Source organism: Rhineura floridana, chromosome 9 (assembly GCF_030035675.1).
Source record: "Rhineura floridana isolate rRhiFlo1 chromosome 9, rRhiFlo1.hap2, whole genome shotgun sequence".
Classification (NCBI taxonomy): domain Eukaryota; kingdom Metazoa; phylum Chordata; class Lepidosauria; order Squamata; family Rhineuridae; genus Rhineura; species Rhineura floridana.
Window position 1 is genome coordinate 40,061,437 of NC_084488.1, and position 19,729 is coordinate 40,081,165.

The 19,729-nt window shown below is 38.8% G+C and overlaps 1 protein-coding gene across 9 annotated transcripts in view; it reads left to right on the top strand.

Annotated features, from left to right (window-relative positions):
- The window catches only part of SORBS2 (sorbin and SH3 domain containing 2), a 128,058-nt gene that overhangs the window by 89,484 nt on the left and 18,845 nt on the right, over positions 1 to 19,729 (top strand). For 8 of the 9 annotated variants that reach the window (XM_061585106.1, XM_061585112.1, XM_061585113.1 and 5 more), the window contains 5 exons: positions 567 to 613; positions 1,920 to 2,034; positions 2,139 to 2,267; positions 3,895 to 4,098; positions 18,454 to 18,503. In XM_061585106.1, coding sequence (XP_061441090.1) covers positions 567 to 613; positions 1,920 to 2,034; positions 2,139 to 2,267; positions 3,895 to 4,098; positions 18,454 to 18,503 — 545 coding nt within the window. Of the gene's footprint in view, positions 1 to 566; positions 614 to 1,919; positions 2,035 to 2,138; positions 2,268 to 3,894; positions 4,099 to 8,987; positions 9,795 to 11,490; positions 11,674 to 14,067; positions 14,176 to 18,453; positions 18,504 to 19,729 lie in introns of all 9 variants that reach the window. The other variant, XM_061585107.1, reaches the window with a different exon arrangement.

The window sequence follows — 19,729 nt, forward strand, 5'->3', positions numbered from 1 at the left end:
CATACATATATATATATATATATATATATATATATATATATATATATATATATATATATATATATATATATATATATATATATATGCCACCCTGGGCTCCTGCTGGGAGGAAGTATGGGATATCAGTCAATCAATCAATTAAATATATATGTGCGTATGAGTTGGACTCCTTCAGACAAATGCTGATTATGGGTCAGCCAAGTGTGGCTGACATACATGTCAGTATTTGTGGGTCAAGGGTAACTAAACTCGCATGTTCTATAAGGCTCCTTTGCACTTTTGGTACTCACCCATGTAAGACTATACGCTCTTTGCATTACAGTTAAAAAGTGGTTTAGAAGTCTCTTGAATAAATTAATTCAATAATAGGCAGAGCATTTATGACATAAAAGCTAACATGTGACATTGGAGACACTATTATTTTAAAACATTAGACCTTTAACTTAGGTGCTTACATTTTTTTTTAAAAAAGAATATATGCAAACATTTTTAAATGCCCTTCTTTGTAACTTTCTAGACAAATATTTTATATATCATGTGAACTAATGTCTTTCCCTCCATTTCAGAGACTGCCAGCTAGAGCAGTATATGATTTTAAGGCTCAAACCTCTAAGTAAGTATTAGTGACTGTGTTTTCCCCCCTAAAAAACAACAGTATTAATGCTTGATCAATTTGCATAGAAAACAAAAGCTGTGTATAGTACCTTTAATTGATACAAACAACTCTGTATTTTGAAGTACTTAAACTGTCATGGGCTAATTGTGATCTATTCTGCAATGTGCATTCTGCAATGTGCAAATGTTCAATAATTTAACTAGAAATTAGTCTCTGCAGTATTTAACTACAACATAATCATGGAATCATTCTCATGAAGCATTCAGTTATATCCAAGGCACAATAAATTATGGGAAACCTATAAAAATGCTCTTGGCTTTTAAAGCTGAGGGGTGATATCCAATGTTGGTAACTTAAGGCCATTAATTTCAGTGGGTTTACTCTTCATTGGATGTCACTCTAAGTCCTTTCTTCCCTCCTTGATCGCAATACCAGGAACAGTTTTAAAGTGAACTAAGGATGTTTTTTTCACACATAATACTAAAAGTGCCTTTTAGCTTCATTCGCACATGGGGCATATGTATGGATGCTATTAATGTGAAATCAACATATGGTGTGTGTTTTCTGTTTGCATGTACATTCTAGCCAATATTCTTTTACCTTCCTGTTAGGCATGAGAAATACAAAAAGTGAGGAGGGAAAGCAGGAACCAAAGAATACAGTGACATCATAGTAGAAGGGCATTTCAATTACATCAAAAGATTTGTTGACTGGTTGATGTTTAAAAGCTGTCATTTTCAATAGCACAGTAACAGGTTTCAAAGCAGAGAGCTTCCTGTTGAATATTTGTTCAAAATTTATTGAATTTAGGCCCTTTTAATTTTGCAAAACATTAACCATAGTTAGGTGTTACATGTGCACCATGCAAACCATAGTTAAATCAGTTTCTAATGCTGCAATCGTATATCCACTTACCTGGGAGTAAGCCCCACTGAATTCAGTGGGACTTACTTCTGGCTAGACATGTATCTGATTGGGCTGTAAACCTCCTTACTTGGAAGGTGACCAGCAGGCCTTGCTGGTTACACACTATGCATCCTTGCAAACTAAAGCATAGTTTCATTGTACGTTTGAGATCTTAACCAGGTTTAAAGCAAATAATCTTAGGGGAAAGTATAGTAAATGTTTATGCTTTCAGCAGGCCTTTATCATCAAATCTAGTTTCAAACTGTTAGGTGTTTGTGACTCGCATTCCTTGACATAATATAATAATAACATTCAAGTCAAATTTGAGTATAAACAGATGTCATTAGCAAATCCAAACGTTTAGCTCAATATTACTATTTATAAACATCTGTTACAGGGAGCTGTCCTTTAAGAAAGGAGATACTGTCTATATCCTCAGGAAGGTGGATCAAAACTGGTATGAGGGCGAGCACTACGGAAGAGTTGGAATTTTTCCTATTTCTTATGTTGAGGTTTGTCTCTATTGCCATTTTTATTTCCTTCCATGTTAGTTTTAGAAAGTAGTTGCACAAGCTGAAATTAGAGTGATTTAAAGCAACCACCATTCTCTTTTTAGAAACTTCTCCCCCCAGAAAAAGCACAACCAGCAAGGCCACCACCCCCAGCACACGTTGCAGAAATTGGAGAAGCCGTTGCCAAATATAATTTTAATGCAGATACAAATGTGGAACTGTCACTGAGAAAGGTAAGCAATTAGCAACAGCCTCTTTGTCAAGTAAGCATTTAAATAGTACTGTTTGACAACCAAAGTTGCCTGAAGTGATGGAACAGAATGCTACTGTTTCACATTGTGGCTGGTGATATTTGTGGCTCATCTAATGCGAAAATATGTGAAAAAACAAGAGAAGATACTGGTCAACTTTTAATAATAATACCTAGTGTTTATATCACACTTTCGTAGTCTTCAAAATAATTTGCTGACACCATCTAGGTAATTTTTAAAATGATCCTATAAGTTAGACATGGTATTATTTGAAATTCTATCCTTAAAAAACCTCCAATTTAAGAACATATTTATAGCTGCATATATTTCTACCAAACTCTAAAATGCAGGGAAATTGGCCAGCTATAGGGAATGCACCAGGAGAGTGGGAAACCAGATCTCCTCTGTGAGATACTGTACTGGGCTACAAACTGGTAAAAATGCAAACTCAATTTGAATTGGTCTTTCGCCTCCTGGTAGCTTGGAAGAATTTGGTAACATGTGCCTCTGAGCATAGGGTGAATGCTGGCAACACCTGCAAAAATTCTGAGAACATCTCAGAGAAATGTCCAAACTGCTTCCAGGTTTCTTTATACTAGGGATGGTGTAGATTATTTGCAAAATCAGTTTTGGTATCAAATTCTGGGATAATCCACAAGTTCATCTCATTGTCAAACAGGCTCACACTCTTTGCGTGCTGTTTCAGCTGTTAGCAACACGGTAATTTTTTTTTAAAAATCCACTGCAAGAATTATGTAATAATGTATTACGTAATCTGCTGCTGCTGTGTACATTATATAAATACACAGCAGCATAAGAAATAATGGAGAAAATTATGTAATTTTTTAGAAAAAATAATGAAAAAAGGAGAATCGGGAATCATGATAACTAGCGGAAAACAATTTATAGCAAATAGGAACTGGTAGACCATTTGACAAATTGAACAATCAGAACAGAATCAGATAGCGAACCCCATCCCTACTTTACACTGTTGTTGCTGTTTTACTTTATCCTGTGGATTCTCCCTGTTGTTTTTTTAATATCACCATGAAAACTGGCAGGCTTGTTAAGAGTGTTTCTGAGTAACACTATAAGATTTGTACATTTCCATTGTCAGTGGTGCTTATGCGAACCACCAGAATGGTATGTGCAGTTTAACATGATTGAACACTTTTTTCAGTTACAGACACAAGCATTTCTGTGCCTGTTTTTATCTCACTTTTCCAGTGACGTAAAACAATAGTGGAAAATTGAAAATACAATCATATAAAATTGATTAAAACTTAATTTTAAAAACCTGTAATAAATAAGTAGAAACTGTAGTAGCTAGTCAGAAAAGTTGATGTAGGAAGCAATCCTAAGCCTGATGGGGGAAAGGGTTTTTTTTTTTTATGCTGTTGGGATTAAAATAATGAGGAACAGTTGCTCAGCTCCAGATTATCCACATTTTGTGGGGTTGAAGGATGTTGAAAGTGCCTACATGTTGAGGTGAGCTTTGAGTTTGGCTCATAGCTTTCACTCTTTGCCATTGCACTGCCTCTCACGACCTTAAGGTTTGCAATGTAATGAAAATGTTATCATTTCTCAGCTGTTGAGTTTTGCCTTACAGGGAGACAGAGTAATTCTCCTTAGACGGGTTGATCAAAATTGGTATGAAGGCAAACTTCCGGGAAGCAACAAACAAGGGATCTTCCCTGTGTCCTATGTAGAAGTCATCAAAAAGAATCTAGCCAAGGGAGCTGATGCTTCTCCTGTTCCCCCAATACCCCAGAGTTACTCCAGTGACAGAATACACCATTTAAGTTCAACTAAGGTAAAGAAAACTTTGATCTTTTCACCATGTCTAGGAAGTCTTCCTATGCACAACCCTTGCTTAAAAGAACCAATGGACTTAGCACGTATTTATTGAAATGATCAAGCATATAGCATGACTGTTATATTTATAATGCATTTCTCCATGAAAACAGGATTGTATTTTTTTTATTTACAGTATTTATATACCTCCCAGTAACAAATGTTCTTCCCTTTTGTGTTACCTTTATATTTTTAAGAAATGGTTTCCTTTTTTTATTTTATTCTCAGAGCGTTGTGTTAGCACACACCCTTTAAAGCAAATGGGAATCCCATTCATTTGCTACTGTTGCATGCAAGCTTCTTCCACTTTGTCTAGTTTCTTGCTGCACTGCTAATGCCTGTAAAGGCCACATGGATTGGGCAACTGGTATGGTTTCTCTTTTTAGATGCTTAGACCCAAGGGATGGGGGAGGCGTTTGTTTTGGTTCGTTCCAACTTCACACTTCCCAAAACAATACACAAACTAAAAGGAAGCTCTTTTTCTATTTTCAAATTTTTCTATGCCTTTCTCCAAACAAATAATGTGTGCAAAAATATGTACAGCAGAGGAACATGTGCATTAAAACAAATATATTAGTTAAAGTAACATACAAAATGTATTATGTTAGGGGAAATTGTTTGCAAAAATACTTCTATAATGTAAATTTTGTATATTAGGTGTATACAAAATATGTATATTAGGAGAAATGCACACCAAAATTATGATGCATTTTCATAGGATTTTTTTTAAGGAAACTGATGTGGAAATGTGATGATCTGAAATTAAGAATGGGAAACTATAAGAAACCAAAATCCTGACAGATTCATTCATCCCTAGTATGGACTCATGCTGCACTTGTTTTGAGGACTGATTTTTTTTAAGGGTTCTGCCCCTGAGCCCTACCTCAGATTAAGCCCTGGAAGCCGTGTCACTTAAACCAATTTTTAAATTAGTGAAGTTCTGTAATATGTATGTGCCCTAACTTGATAACTTTGAATAAGATGGACAACCTAACCCTACCAAGTTAGCATGCTTAGAATTGAAATCTGAAATTATATTTCATTCCCATAAACACATAAAGAGTGTATCTTTTCATCATAGTTCACCTTACAACATTTAGAATCCAAGCATATCGGGGTCAGGGCTGAGGGTGACTCTCAATGAATAAGGTAACTGATAGAAATAACAAGTATGCTGTTGCAATTCTTGTATGAAAAACCTAAAAAGAAGCAATATTTAAAGATAATCCTTACTTGAATATTCAAGTAAGTTGCTTTTATATATGAAAAAATATCCAGATGTTTTAATAGCTATTTTGTATTATGGAAGAAGTGGGCAGGCTGGGAAAACCTGCGCTCCAGCTGTGCTACCTTCCAGGGCTGCTCCCCGCACCATTGGAAAATTGTTCAGTAAAAGTGGTGGCAACCCACATGTAGCATTGTATAGACATGTTACCAGTGCTGCATTGATGCTATGCAGGTGTGGGCATCCTTATGTAGATATGAATATACAGAGATGGCTGATGCCAGTGCTGTGTGTGCTTCACTGCAATTTTTGTTGAGGAACTTTTCCTGTTAACTGGAGGCCAGCATGGGCAGGAGCAGCAGTCTATCAGAAATCAGGCTGCGGTCCACTGATGGACTGCAATCTATATCCTGTCCATTTCTGCAAAACACTATTTGATTTAAAGTCTTCATGCTTTCATCCTGAAATCAGACTGCAAACCTCCAGCACTTTCTAAGAGGATGCCATGCAAAATATCAGGTGTTGAACAAAAGATAAATAACAGTCAGCAGCATTGCGATAAAGCACCTGAATGTGAAATACTACTGTGGTTATAACTTTATAAATTGAATAGTTTCTCTAATAACATTTTTATATTTGCACGTGTCAGTAGGGTGAATTTTACTAGTGCACAATTGCAACTAGCATTTGATGAACACTTTCCACATAAATATTTGAGAATAAAAGACAGAACAGACCATCTTACACACACACACACACACACACAAGCGTGCGCTCTTCACACTATGCATATGTTAGTGGTGCACCTGTGTGATTGTTCATAATATTTTCAAATCTATAGATGATGGATGTCTAGTGTGATGCTAGGTGCAAAAGTTTTCATAGGAGTAGTTTCAAATTTTGCAAAAGGAGTTACTTTTCTCCTCCCTTCTGTGTCCAAAAGATAAATAAAAAACAATGGAGCTCTTTCCATTCCGATTTCACTTTCAAGCACCAAGAATATCACTGATAAACTCTTTTCATGATTATCATGCAGTCAGTTCAAAGCATACTTTGACCCAGAAATTTTTAAACTCCTGTCTTCGATCACTGATGGTCTGCAAGCTCCGTTCATGTGGTCTACAGAAAGGCTACATTACCATTGAGAATGAATATGTGTACTTAGCCTTGTGCTTGATTTATTTTTTCTAATGAGTGAGATCAAGGCAGTTTTGACCAGGGTCAGATGTATCAAAATATCAAGGCCCTGGCTTAGGGCCCATGATTTTCATAATAAGACACTAGTGTAATTTACTTATTTTTTTTCTAGGAATTATCTATTAAAAGGACTCTTTAATCTAGCCTAGGGCCAAACATTTTTATAGTACTGCACTCTTTTCAATGATATTGTTAGTGCTAAAGAAAACATTTATTAGGTAATCTGCAGAGGCTTCCAGAAATGTTCAAGTATTGCCTTATTTAAAAAAAGTTTGAGAACCACTGCTCTAACAACATTTTAGAGAAACATTTTGAAACCATTTCCTGCCCTTGCTGTCTTGCCCTTTGTCAGGAGAGCACATAGAAATGTGCAGTGGCCCACATGTACCTCCGATACATAGATAGATCCAGGTGGCCTACTCATCCCCAGTACCATACACACTGGATGTTAGTTGTCTGAGCAGGAGTAGCCTGCATATACAATCATAGAAAGAGAAGCGTAGACCAGTTGGATCTACATATGGCAGGTGCATATATTGGCTGGGTACGCTCCAGTGTGCACACACCTGGCTGAAGACCAGCAGGGAAGAACAAGAGTCAATAAAAAGCTCTATTAAGACTCGCGCTATATCAGAGTCAGGGGTCATTGAATCCTTTTCCCTGCAATGGAGAGGGAGTTCCTCAGAATGACATCTTGACACATTGACATCCCAACACTTCCTGGGAGGAAATAATGGCACCTGACTACCATCCACCTCAAGGAGCTTTGTGGCTGCTTTTAGACATGGGCATTACTGTGTTAGTTTAATGGATTTAAATGGTAGTGCTTTGTCCTGATTTCTAAAATTCCTTTTACACTGCAGTAGCTGTTGCGTCAAGGAACAATAGCTTTTTCAGCCAATATACTAGCATTTCGCGCAAATGTCTTTCACGTGGCTGCAATAAACAAAGTCTTGTTTTCTTCTCTCACCCATTATACACATGCTCACTAGTTCCCCACTCTGTAGGAGGTCTAAGATCTCATCCCATCACTATGCAGCCCTCTGCCTTTAGCATCTGACATATTTTGTTTTTTAGTTGTATAGACACAGAGTTGTATGTGGGAAATGCTGCTGCTACCTGCACCTATGCCAGAATACCAGTACAATTTTCATCAGGTGAAACAAAACAAAAATGTTCACCTAAAGGGCAGAAATGCACTGTCATGTGAGCAGCTGCAGCTAGTGAAAAACTCCTGCAATTTTTCCAGGTTTCCAAGCTTGCAAGCGGATTATTTCTGGTATTATTATCTGAAAAATTAGCACTAAACTTGCGCTGTATTCCAATAGAATTCCAGAATTAGCCAGTATGTTATGTGAAAGGTCTAATGTAACGTGCAAATTACCAGGTAAGAAATTGTCAGAATAATGTCATAAAATGCAGTGTGAAAGCAGATTTAATGACCGGGGGGGGGGCTAAAACCCTGGAGATCTGCTACCTGATAGTATACTGAGCTAGATGGGCCAATGGTTTGATGCAATATAAGTCACCTCCCTTTATTCCTAGAATTAATTTCAGTCATTCTAAGAATGTCTCAAAAGATTTTTTCTTTTTAAATGTTAATGTTCAGAATTAATAACAGCAAAAACTACATTTTCAGTATTTACTGAAGCAATGGATATCCACCGATGCGATACACGTATGAATCCCACAACTCCTCCCGTTCTCACAAAAGGACCTTTATTTTACCAGAAAGAAACTTCAATCAATATTTGATTTTTACAATATGATTCAGCCAATAATGATTTTCAAAATACACAGCTGTGTGTGTGTTTACAATGATTGTCTATGGTGTGCAGTAAGTAGCATTTGAATGCTGTGTACCTTCAAAAGACATGTAATTATGTGTCAAATACAGTTGTATTTAAGATGTTTTTGCAAGATTCCCATGTCAAGTTATGAAAAGCTTTAACGCTTGCACAACCTGAGACTCCCCAGTTGCATTAGCATTAGCATTCATTAATATTTAATGGCACCTCAATCTGGGTTGTGTTTTTCTTTTTTAGACAGCACCACTCACCTCTCAAAATAATATTATTTCTTAGGGAGTTCTGGTAATCACATTTGGGCCATTAGTCATAAGCTTACTAAAGGACAGTAGAGAACATAACTCCCATGGATCAAATTCACTTCATGAGCTTGATGATTCAGATCTGTCTTGATGTTTGACATTTAAGCTCTGGGCAAGAACTTGAAACAGTTTCACTTTTCAGAGATGCTTTCTGCTCTTCTGATTCATGTGCTAACGATTTCAGACATTTATGCTCAATGAAATAATATCCTATGGCCAGGAGATGACAGGGCTTTTTAAAAAAAAACACTTATGCAAGAGCCCAATTCCTTTTTTCACTTTGTTTTAATTTCTGTGCTTTTCCTTATGTCTCAAGTTGGATTCCAAAGCATCCCCTCCTCTCAGGTACCGATCTTCTCCTTGTCCAGATTCTAATAAAGGGAATCTTCAGGCCATCACTGATGAATGGTTGTCGCTGACTCTTGCCATCTCACCTTTCAGCACACCTTCCCCTTCTCCTCCACCTTTTCCTAAAATCTTTCTTTCTGATTTAGAGGAACTTGGCTCTCTAGCTTTGACAGATTCAGAGAGTGCATTGGAGCATTCCAGTAATATCATTCCTCAAGTAAAGCATGGTCATTTTGTTCCAATTACCTCGCCAAAGGCTTCCCACTCCTTCCCTGAATCTCCAACTTTACTTCAGCCATTTCCTTCATCTGCCTCTAAATCACCTCCTCCAGCAACCCGGTTTCATGACAGAATGTATAAGCCTGCTACCAATAGCGTAAATCTGGGTGAAAGCAAATGTAGCAATTTCAAAGAGATGAGAGGAAGCCCCGCTGTCAAGGAAAGGAAAGGCTTCTTAGGCACAACTCCAGAAGTCCAAGGAATAGCAGGCCCAGCTCTTGTTCTCTCTAAAGAAGGCCCATTGTCCAGAACACTGATGGAAATGGACGAACAGGAAGAAGAAATCTGTGAAGAGCTGCTGTCAATAATCCAAGGGGGGCAGTCAAAATGTAAAGATTCAGGTTTCTACAGACGTGCCCCTGATGTAACAGAACAACTGGCAAAGCTACATATAGTGGAAGAGTCAGGTCATGACAATTTAGAGTCACCCATAACAATTAAGAGGGAACCTGTGATACCTTGCGAAGGGGACGGTTCACCAGATACTAAAAAAGAGGTATTTAAATTTCTTAAGATAACTTCCTACGTTTGCATCATTAATTCAAGTTTAACCTTTCCATTTTGTGTGTGTTTTGCCTGCATGTGCCTTTCTAGTATAAATTGCAGTTTTCAAGAAGAGCATCAAGCACACTGAATGCACAAGCCTTCTCTCTACTTCCTTTCTTTTGGAGATGGGAAAAAATCCCTTCTTGTGTTATATATTGCCCAAATTGAATCAAGTCTCGCCTCCCTTCCTGCTGGAGCTAATTGCCATTAATTGTGGCTCTCATCAGGAATGAAGAACCATTGGTTCCTTTTGATGGGCAATAAGTAGTTGGTGTAACTTCTGACTAAACTAGAAGATATGCCAATATGATCACATATTTAATATATTATTATTATTAGCTAGATACCCGAAGGTTCCCAAGTGACTTACACAATATATCTCTTATAGTAGCCACAGAAGCCTTTTTTGGCATTAAGCAGTATATTAAGATTAAGATATCTTTTATTTAAGAATACGAGGAAGAAGAAGCCACAAGACCCCAGTGATGGAAATGGGATCATGGCCTAGAGGGCATGTTAAGTCTATTGCCCCCATGCAGTTTACCCAATGAAAATCAACCACCAGAGAGGCCACAGTTGATATTTGCCACAGAAGGGAAGATGCTGTTTGTAGCTATACCACCTTTTCTCCCAAGGCAAACAGTAGCTTCTCACATTGTAAAAAATTGTTAACCCCCTTCCTGCTACACATGGTGCTGATTCAGGTCTCACTACCGTGACTGTGTGCGGGGAGAGGAATGTGTTCAAGTTGTAAGAAATATAGATTGTCCCAGTTTAATATTACATTTCTCTTTAAGATGCTGTATGTAACATCCCAGCTATGGTACACTTGTGTACCATAACTGTGAAGCTCATGCTACCCTGGCCGGTACAACCTGTGACCCAATGAGCTAAACACCCCCTACCAGCCGTGTATAATGGCGTGCCCAATGCTTGTCTTTCAGCATTACTCATCACTGCGCACACAGACAATTTTTTTTTGCAGTCTAGGACAGGTAGCAAGAACAAGACATCTGTTGAGGCCCCTGATGGCTTGCATTCAGCTTGAAGGGTTAGAACTTGTTCGGAACTGTGTTAGAGCCTATCTGTGAGGTGATCAGTTTGTTTGACAAAATATACTTCAGGCCCTTTTCTTGGAAACAGAATGTGCCCGCCAGCATCACCACTCCAAGAACACAAGCATTGGCTACCCTTCCTGTACGTCAAAGACAGACAAGGGGTGCAATCCAGCAAGCCTTTTGGAGGCATGCATGTTGACTGTACATGCAGAACAAGCATTTACTTTTTCTTTCTGAGCTTTACTGTAGGCTGCTTTTTAAATGAGGAAGCATTTAAAAATCAGCTTGCAGTTCTGTGGGGTCCAGGATCAGGAATAGGCACCTGCTGCTCAGGAAACAGAGACCTGCTACTCAAGTAAGGAAATAACAAACGGGTCCTGCTAAACAGAGATCAATCCTTGTGCTTCTGATAATCAAGGTTTCATCCTAAATGTACTCAACTAAACCTACTGAACATAGCAGTTGGTAAGTTGGGGGTGTCTCATTTCCTTTCGTTGACAGTGGTGCGGTATTCCTCTCTCTGCTTTACCTCTCCCTTTGTAATTGCTCTTCCACACACTTACTGTTGTCTTTCTTTAAATGTTTAAGCCAGCTTCACTTACCTATGAGACGCAAGTGCCTTCCACTTCTCCTTCCTGCCTTGCTTCTAGTCCTTCATTTCACTCGGCCAAAGTATGTGTTTCTACATCTTCTGAGCCTGCTGTCACCCACTCACCCCCTCTTCTTTCCAAACTGTCATACAGACAGGAGAAACATTCACCAAAGTTAAAGGTAATGATATCTGCTGAGTTAATGAAATGCTGAATGCCTTCTCAAACTGCTTGACAAACAGAAAGCCTAGAAGTTACCCTAGTTACCGAAAATCAGATTTGTTGGTGACTAACATTTAATAACGTAAGCATGCAAGCAGATCAAAATGTTGTAAGACCAAAGTTTTAAAATATACTAAATATACTTAATTTACTGAGTACCCCAAACTTAAAAACACTGGTGCAAAAGGTAGTATCTCACTACTATGGCTCACCGAAATCAGTGCCAGAATAAAGACATTCCAGACCCCCTAAAAAAAAATCAAAGAAAAATATTTGGCACACGGTATCACTCACTGTTCTTATTTCCAACTGTTATTCTTGCCCAGAACCTAGATTTTGATTCCCTGTTAACACTAATTAGACGTTACATGAATTTTATCAGTAAAACCAGTAGTGTTGTGGAAAATGCAGAAGTGCAGAATCCCTGCATGAGAGTCACAGCTACTGCAACTACCTCCCCCCTTTTTTTGCTGCTGGGTTGAGAATGAAATCCTTGTTAATGCCTTCTCCCACAACAACAGATGTCCCTAGGAGCCAATAAGCATGAAAGGGCAGAGTGTTAGCTTTTCAAAAGAGTCTTCCCAGTGGCCCCCTCACCTTCTTTCACTCTAATTGGCTCCAATTAGCAGGAAAGGACAAGGAAGCTTGTTAGAAGACTCTTCTTGGTGGCTAATGCACTCCCTTTTCATGCTGATTTGCTCATAGGGTGTTGGAGACAGAGGGACCCTGCTCCCAAAAAAGTAAGGGGTCTTAGACACACACCCCAGACCCTAGACAACTACACCCCTGGTGAGGACTTCATCCAAAGCCTTTTAAATCTGCTGGAAGTCTGCTGACTTATAGAGTAGGCTTTTATCTACTTTGGAAACAAGTCCTGATAGTGATGAGGTTATATGCTGGCATAGACATAGATAGCTAACGAAAATGCTGAAGAAGCAATCTAGTATATGCATTTCTTATTGTTATAGCAAGCCGATTCATTCCCATTCTTGTGAGCCACATGGCTTTCTGGCATCATGGCCAGTCTTAGAAGTAGTACACAAAGCCGGGCCAGAAATGACACACCAGCATACTCACATGAGCCCTATGTGGAGTCAGATATGCAGGGAGGGGAACCGTGGTCCAGAAAGTGCCAATGGGAATAGCCAAATAGGAGAGACTCTCACAGCCACTACCTCAGATACCTTGTAATTCATATGAGCAAGCAGATGATGTGGTGACTCCCTTTTTGATAACATGTCCAGCTTAATAGGAAAGTACTCAGGAGGCCTGGAGTCTGTTGCCAAGTTGGGGTTGTGTCTTGTGGTTAGTCTTGGCCTTGGTAGATACTATATCCATATTTCCTAACTATAAAGAATGTGTAACATTCCCTCTGGGTTCATGTACAGACAGTTTAGATCCAAAGTTGAGGTACTGTAGCAATCCACAATTGGAATATCATTTTTTGTGGGGATTAGCGATCCCAAGTGTCAAGAACTGAAATCACATTATTCACTTTCATTGTAATCCACCATTCCTACCCAGCTGTGGTCAGCCACTCACAATGGCACAACCTACTTATAGATATTCAACCACATAGCAGAAATTCCTGCAAGTGAATATTATTCACCCGCTGCTTATGTTGCTAGGAATCCAATTAGCATTTCAGCCTCTTCTATCATTAGCAGGTACTGTAAATGAAACCGGCACTGGTGTAATGTCATTAAGAAATTATCAATCATTGCTCTGACTCAAAACAAATAACTTTCAGTGTGCTTTTGGACATTGCAGAAGGAGAGTGTGGCCCACACTATCTGTTTCAGCACTTCCTGGAATGTGCAAAAGCACTCTTAGAATCCTGTTGTTGTTTTCACACCCATCTTCTCAAGCAAGTTTTGGAATCTAATTTAAGGAGGCATCAGCTTCATCTCCCTTTTATTTATCACTTCCTACCTACTTATATTCACTTGCGCAAAAGACACACTGAGATGCTCAGGCAACAGGTCAGATTTTAGGAATAATCTCATTTTAATCTGTCAAGAGTTGTAATGTCTTAGCTACTAATATTTTCCTCCTGGCTGTGAGTGTTGTGTGCTTTTGAGATTCCTACATTATTAAGCTCGAAAATTTACAGTTCTGCATTTTGGCAATTTACAGTGATAGAATCTTCTGTCCCAGGTGGATTGGTGGGTGTTGCATCTTTAAGTGCTTGGGAGTGCAAAAAATGCAGGTGCTAACCATAGCTTTTGAGACACAGTGGATTAATGGCTCTGCATGTCTCTTTGGAGATGCAGTTTACCAAGTGAGACTGAAACAACTAAAAAGCCCATCTAGGCTTTTAGATGAATTGATCCAGTGTTTATGATTTTTCCAGGCTGATTTAAAGAGAGAACTATTTGTCCTCGGCAAACCTCCTCGTAGCCCTGTTACGACGAGGAGATCTTGCAGCTCACCGGTCAGAGGGCACAGCTATTTACATAGGGTATGGTACCATATGGCCCTGTATGGATCCAGGTTTCCCCTGGCATAAGGAATTGGGTGTATCATTTTAAAGTCTTGAGCTCATATGTTTAAACAATTCTAATTGTCTTTCTCTTCTGTTGTGTTGCTGTTCAAAATGGAAAAGGTCTGAGTGATAACAATGTGGAAGCCACAGGAGACTGCTTGATTTGGACAATTTTACTGGGAAATTGTAAATTGCAAATGCCTATGAAACAATCCTAAAAAGAAGCAAATTCTCTAACCAATCTGTGTTTGACTCCCCTTCCCTTCTAAATAGCTCCTCTTGTTTCAAAGTATCTTATGAGACCATTTGCAAAGGCTCAATAAGAAAATTGTTGCAAGTTCTGTGGGTTTCATAATGTCTGTTCCTGCTATTCCTTCTTGTTTTCAAATGCATGATCTCTCCCCCGCCCCCCAAAAAATATTTTTGCTGTTATGGCAACATATATTGCACTCATTTGACACCATGCTTTCCATGTTGCTTCTCTGAGCTTTCATCTGCATTACCTTTTCCTTGCATATACATGTAAAGCTGAATTCTCTTTGGAGTACAACCTCTTCTTATTAAAACAATTGTCCGTACTTTGTCTTTGTAAATACATGTATGTGATTTTTGTGTTTTATGTCAAAATCAAATGTTATACATATTTGAATCTGAATGTTTCTGTAGACATGACAAACTTTATTTATCTGAACTGCAAGGGAAGGGAGGAGTTGAGAAGAGGGGGGAAATGCATTTGAAAAAAATGCTCCTATAGTGTTAAAATGGCATACAACTACATTGGTGACCTATTGCACACACTTTTATGAGGCTGAAGTTAGAAGTAACTAGGGCCTTTTCACCAAGAAAACAGTGTCCTTTTCCATTTGATAACCATGGGATCTCATGTCTTGACCACTGCACTGCACTCTAGACAGAGCCATTCTTGAATACTAGTTAGAATCTAGTTGGTACAAAGCATTACAGGTCCAGTCTTGTAAGTTACTACCTTTCTGTAACATTCTGGATGGAAATCAGGTTATCTAAACAGTTCTGAAAAGCACAGGCTACATATACTGCTAGTGAGATCTGTTTCCCTATATCCTATTGCAACCTCCACTTCAGCTGTTTAAAGTAAATATTGTTGATGAAGACACAGGGAATTTTCTTATTTTATCATTGTACAGTATTGAGCCATTTTTGGTGCTGTAAGTGTTGTTGTCATCAGCATCTACCTCATAATTGTGGAACATCCTTCCCGTGAACATCTTGAGGAAGAAATATCCAGACCAATGTTTTGTGCCTGGGTTAAGTACACAAGAACCATAGTATCAGATAAATGTATCACATTTTTAACTTTCAGTATTCTTTTACACCAGTAACATTTCCCCCCATAACACTCCTTTCTGTGGGATGGGAAATCTTTGTTCCAGTCTTGGCAGTAGACGGCAGCAGTATGCCTTCTTCTCTTTGCATGTGCTGTGCTCACAATGACAATTGTTCTTGCTGCTTGCGGCTTTCTGAGGGCAGCTGTTTGGAGAACAGAACGCTGGACTAACTGGCCCATTGGTCTGATCCAGCAGGCTCTTCATATGTTCTTGTGTTGCAGCATTTCTCTGTTAACAGCCACCAGTCCCGATCACCCCATCAAAACCATTTTAAAACTCTCCTGAATTTAATGGTTGGTTCACACATCTGCATTTTTATGTGCATGTGGGGAAAGTTTTGAACGGACATGCTAGCTTTTAGAATATACACATGGCAAAAACAGGTTTGCAAGGACATAGATTGTGTACGTGATGGATTTACCACAGCATGTACACAATGGAAAAATGCATTTGCCATTGCGTAAAATACAAAGCATTTGTGAAAGTGGGAAACTCACATGCTGACAAAGGAAATGATATCCAATATCCACTATGCTGATAACTGTTGCCCTCGCAGCAAAATTTTAAACTGCTTTTAATTTGCTTGTAAGGGCAGCTGTTGATAGGCTTATATTCTCATACAGATGCTGGTCCAAATCTAGCACTGGCCCACCCTATGTGGGCCAGTTTTGACAGGTGAATTTAAATTCAGCACTGAATGCAACCAGCTGCAAAGGCCCTGGCTTAAATTCAATTTAGGACATAGAACATGTTTTTATGTGTTGCATGCATGCAGTTCTTTAACATGGTTCGCATAACATTATTATACAAAGCTGTTACTGTCTCTCCCTTCGGGTTTATATATAGTTTAGAAATTATACTGTGTGGGATTACTAAGGAAGTTAAAGATCTTAAATGCTCTGTGGTATGTCTTCCTATTGATTAGGAAACATAAACATCATTTAGCCAACATGAAGTAATTTTAAGTCCCATTTGTGTCAGTGAAACAATTAAGCATGTGTTTAACTTTCTCTTACTGAAATCAGTGACACTTAAAAGTACTTTAACTAGATCATGTCCTATATTATTTAAGTTAACTAATGTAAACGTTTGAAATAAATGTAAAAGTGACATAGTCTTTGTTGGGGATGCAAAACCTGTGTCCCTCCAAATGGACTCCAATTCCCATCATCTCTGACCATTGGCCATCCAGGCTGGAGTTGACAGGAGTTGAAATCCAACAATACCTGGAAGGCCACAGGTTCCCCCTTCTTGTTCTAGGCCATGCAAAGGCCATAAGATCACAACTTAATAGACACAGAAGATGATGAACTGAACATGGCTAACTAAGGATACATTGATGCAATCTTATTCTTTCTCTTTTTTCACATACTCCTGCGGTATGATTGGATGAATACACACAACACTATCTGGTGGTCGCTTCTACACTTACTGTGGAATGCATCTAACCATGCGGGCAGTCAGACATCTCTAGAGCCCTGGAAACACAGATTAGAGGCTGGACACACAGATGTGTTTACTATGCCCCTACTAGTCCACATGTGCAGTCAGTCACAGAAATGGTCAAAACTGGACTTCCACATGGCAGGAATCTATAGATGACAATCTCTCTACAGAATTGCATGCACTGCAGATTGAGTTTACAAGCAGACATCACATGGTAAACACTCCTGGTGTTTTCAAGCAAACATTCATATCCACCTTTTGTGCAGCTTCCTCCAGGTATTCTCATGGCTCTTGTGTGTGGTTTAATTCTTAATTCTGATCAATTCACACAAAATCATGTCCATGAACGGTGGTCCATGTATAATATCAGGAGCCACATAAATTCTGTGAGGACACTGCACAACAGTTTTGTAAATACACCATAATGGCTGTTTTATTGAACTATGAATCTTGAGTATGACTCCTAAACCATATATTTTGCAAACTTCCAGCTTTCTTTGTACACTAAATCTAGTATGTATTTATGCATCTTTACTAATTAGAAAAGGCAGTTCCTTCTAAAGTTAAAACTGTTAAGTTTGCTTTTCAGAACTCTGATTAATGCTGACCTATGGTGGGAAAAGAAAATTGCTTTTTAACTTTTTATCCTGGCAACTGTTACCATTTTCCCCTTATAAGGCTACATGTCGATAATTTATCTGCATTCTTTTAAGAATTTGTTTTGCTCTTGTCTCATTCCTTAAGGGATACTTTATTTTTTAAAAAGAAACCACAGTCCTCTCAAAACTAGGCAGTATCATTAAAAACACAGCATGTTATGGTTGCCAGTTAGATATCTGTGAGGCAATACTTTTGCAAGAACGTTGTCTTAAGCAGTTGTAAGGAATGGCTGCTTGTTCAGTCAGTGTTGTTCAGAATGATTTGCTTTCTGCTTGTCTGCGGCTGCTATTAAGATTAAAAGTGTACATCTGTCCATTTGTGCATTTTATGGAATTGCAATGTGTACATCACTTAATAGTATATGAAAGAACTAAGAAGCTAAAATTTATCAGCTTTCTTTGACATGGTGATATTTAGGCTGAAGATAATGAAAAGGCTTACAAATTGCAAAAAGGTTTTGAAGAAATTCCAGCATTTGCTCTTTTCTTTTATTCTTTAGGCTTTGTTTTTAATGGCGTAATTATTTTTAATGACATGAACAGCCAGTAAATCAGGCCTACATCACACACATCTCCCTACTGTATGTGGTTCTGTACTGTGACCCTTCAGCTACCGGAAAAATCTTATATGCAGCCCCAGGACTAAAATTACAAGGGGTTTATTGTCAAGCCCTTGGTAAGTTCTGTATGATCCAAAGGCTGCATATTATACAGGGCTATGGAAAGCTGTACCTGGATTTGTGACCGTTTATACTCTTGTTACATTTCAACTCATTTCATTTCAGCCACAGCGCCCTGTGTTTGCTCATGAAAACATACACAGTGGGGGGGAACCGTAAGTATTTTAAACTACTATAGTTCTTCTCTAATTAACAGTATTACATTTTTGACTTGGTTAAGTACGGGAGCATTAGCCATTCTGGAAACCATCTACTGAAGCTGCTGGCATTCCTTAGTACAACAATGCATGGGCAACAAATGTGTAATGAAATGGAGCTGGACCATCCTTTCAAAATCAGTTGCTCTCTGCCCCTGACTCTTACCATTGACTTATAACATGGACCCATGACCCATATTGCCATCCATTTAAAATGCTCCTAAACTCAGAGCTCCTGTACATGCACAGGAGGTATAACACCAGTAGTATCCCATTCAAAGTGTATCAAGGTTGGGTTGTGCAATTTGGTCATGAACTTAATGGAATAGGGCATTTGCAAAGCTCATGGTGAGGAGCATGTTTTGCATGCATGAGGCCCCAGACTTTATCTTTAGTCAAAAGGATCACTGGCAGCAGGGCTGGGAAAAGCCTCTGCTTGAGATGTTGGAAAGCTGCTGCACCAGTCAGCAGAAACAGTACTGGCTGGATGGACAAATGTTCTGGCTCAGTAAAAGGCAGTTTCATTGTTTATATGAAAAAGCTAGACAAAGACTGGGTTTGCACATAACAATAAGCCAGACTTTCTGACTTATCATGGTTTACTGAGAAGAAGCAATGTGCTGGTGGGTGCTGTCCTATCACTCCTCCTTCACTCTTCATCAACATAAGTGAGATAAACAAACCAGGAAGTCTTGGCTTCCCATGACTTCATCAGCAAGACAACCACCACCATGGCTTTAAGGTTGGCTAGCAATTCTGGCTTAACAGGAAAAAACAAGCCATGCTCCCTGGTTTGCATAATGGGAAGACAAGGTTTCCTGGACTGTTTATTCTGCTTGTGCCAGGGGAGCAGTGGAGCAGGAGTTATTAGGCAGCATGCACCAGCTTATTCTCAGCTGTGTACAGCTACTGTTTCTTAGAAAACCATGATGAGCCATAGCCTTAGTACAATCTCAGGAACCATTTTGTATTCCGTTTCCCTTTTCTTTGGGATGAAATGTTTAAAGTGGATGTGTTCTCACATAATGCTAAGCTCAAAAATCCTGATTTTACTAAGGCAGGATATGCAAGAGTGGCATCCATCCACTGCACACAGCCCCTTTCCTTCCACTTCACTCTTTATTGTGTGCATGCAGCAGAACAAACCAGGTGTCAACACTCAGCCATAGTTAGTATGTGTGAAG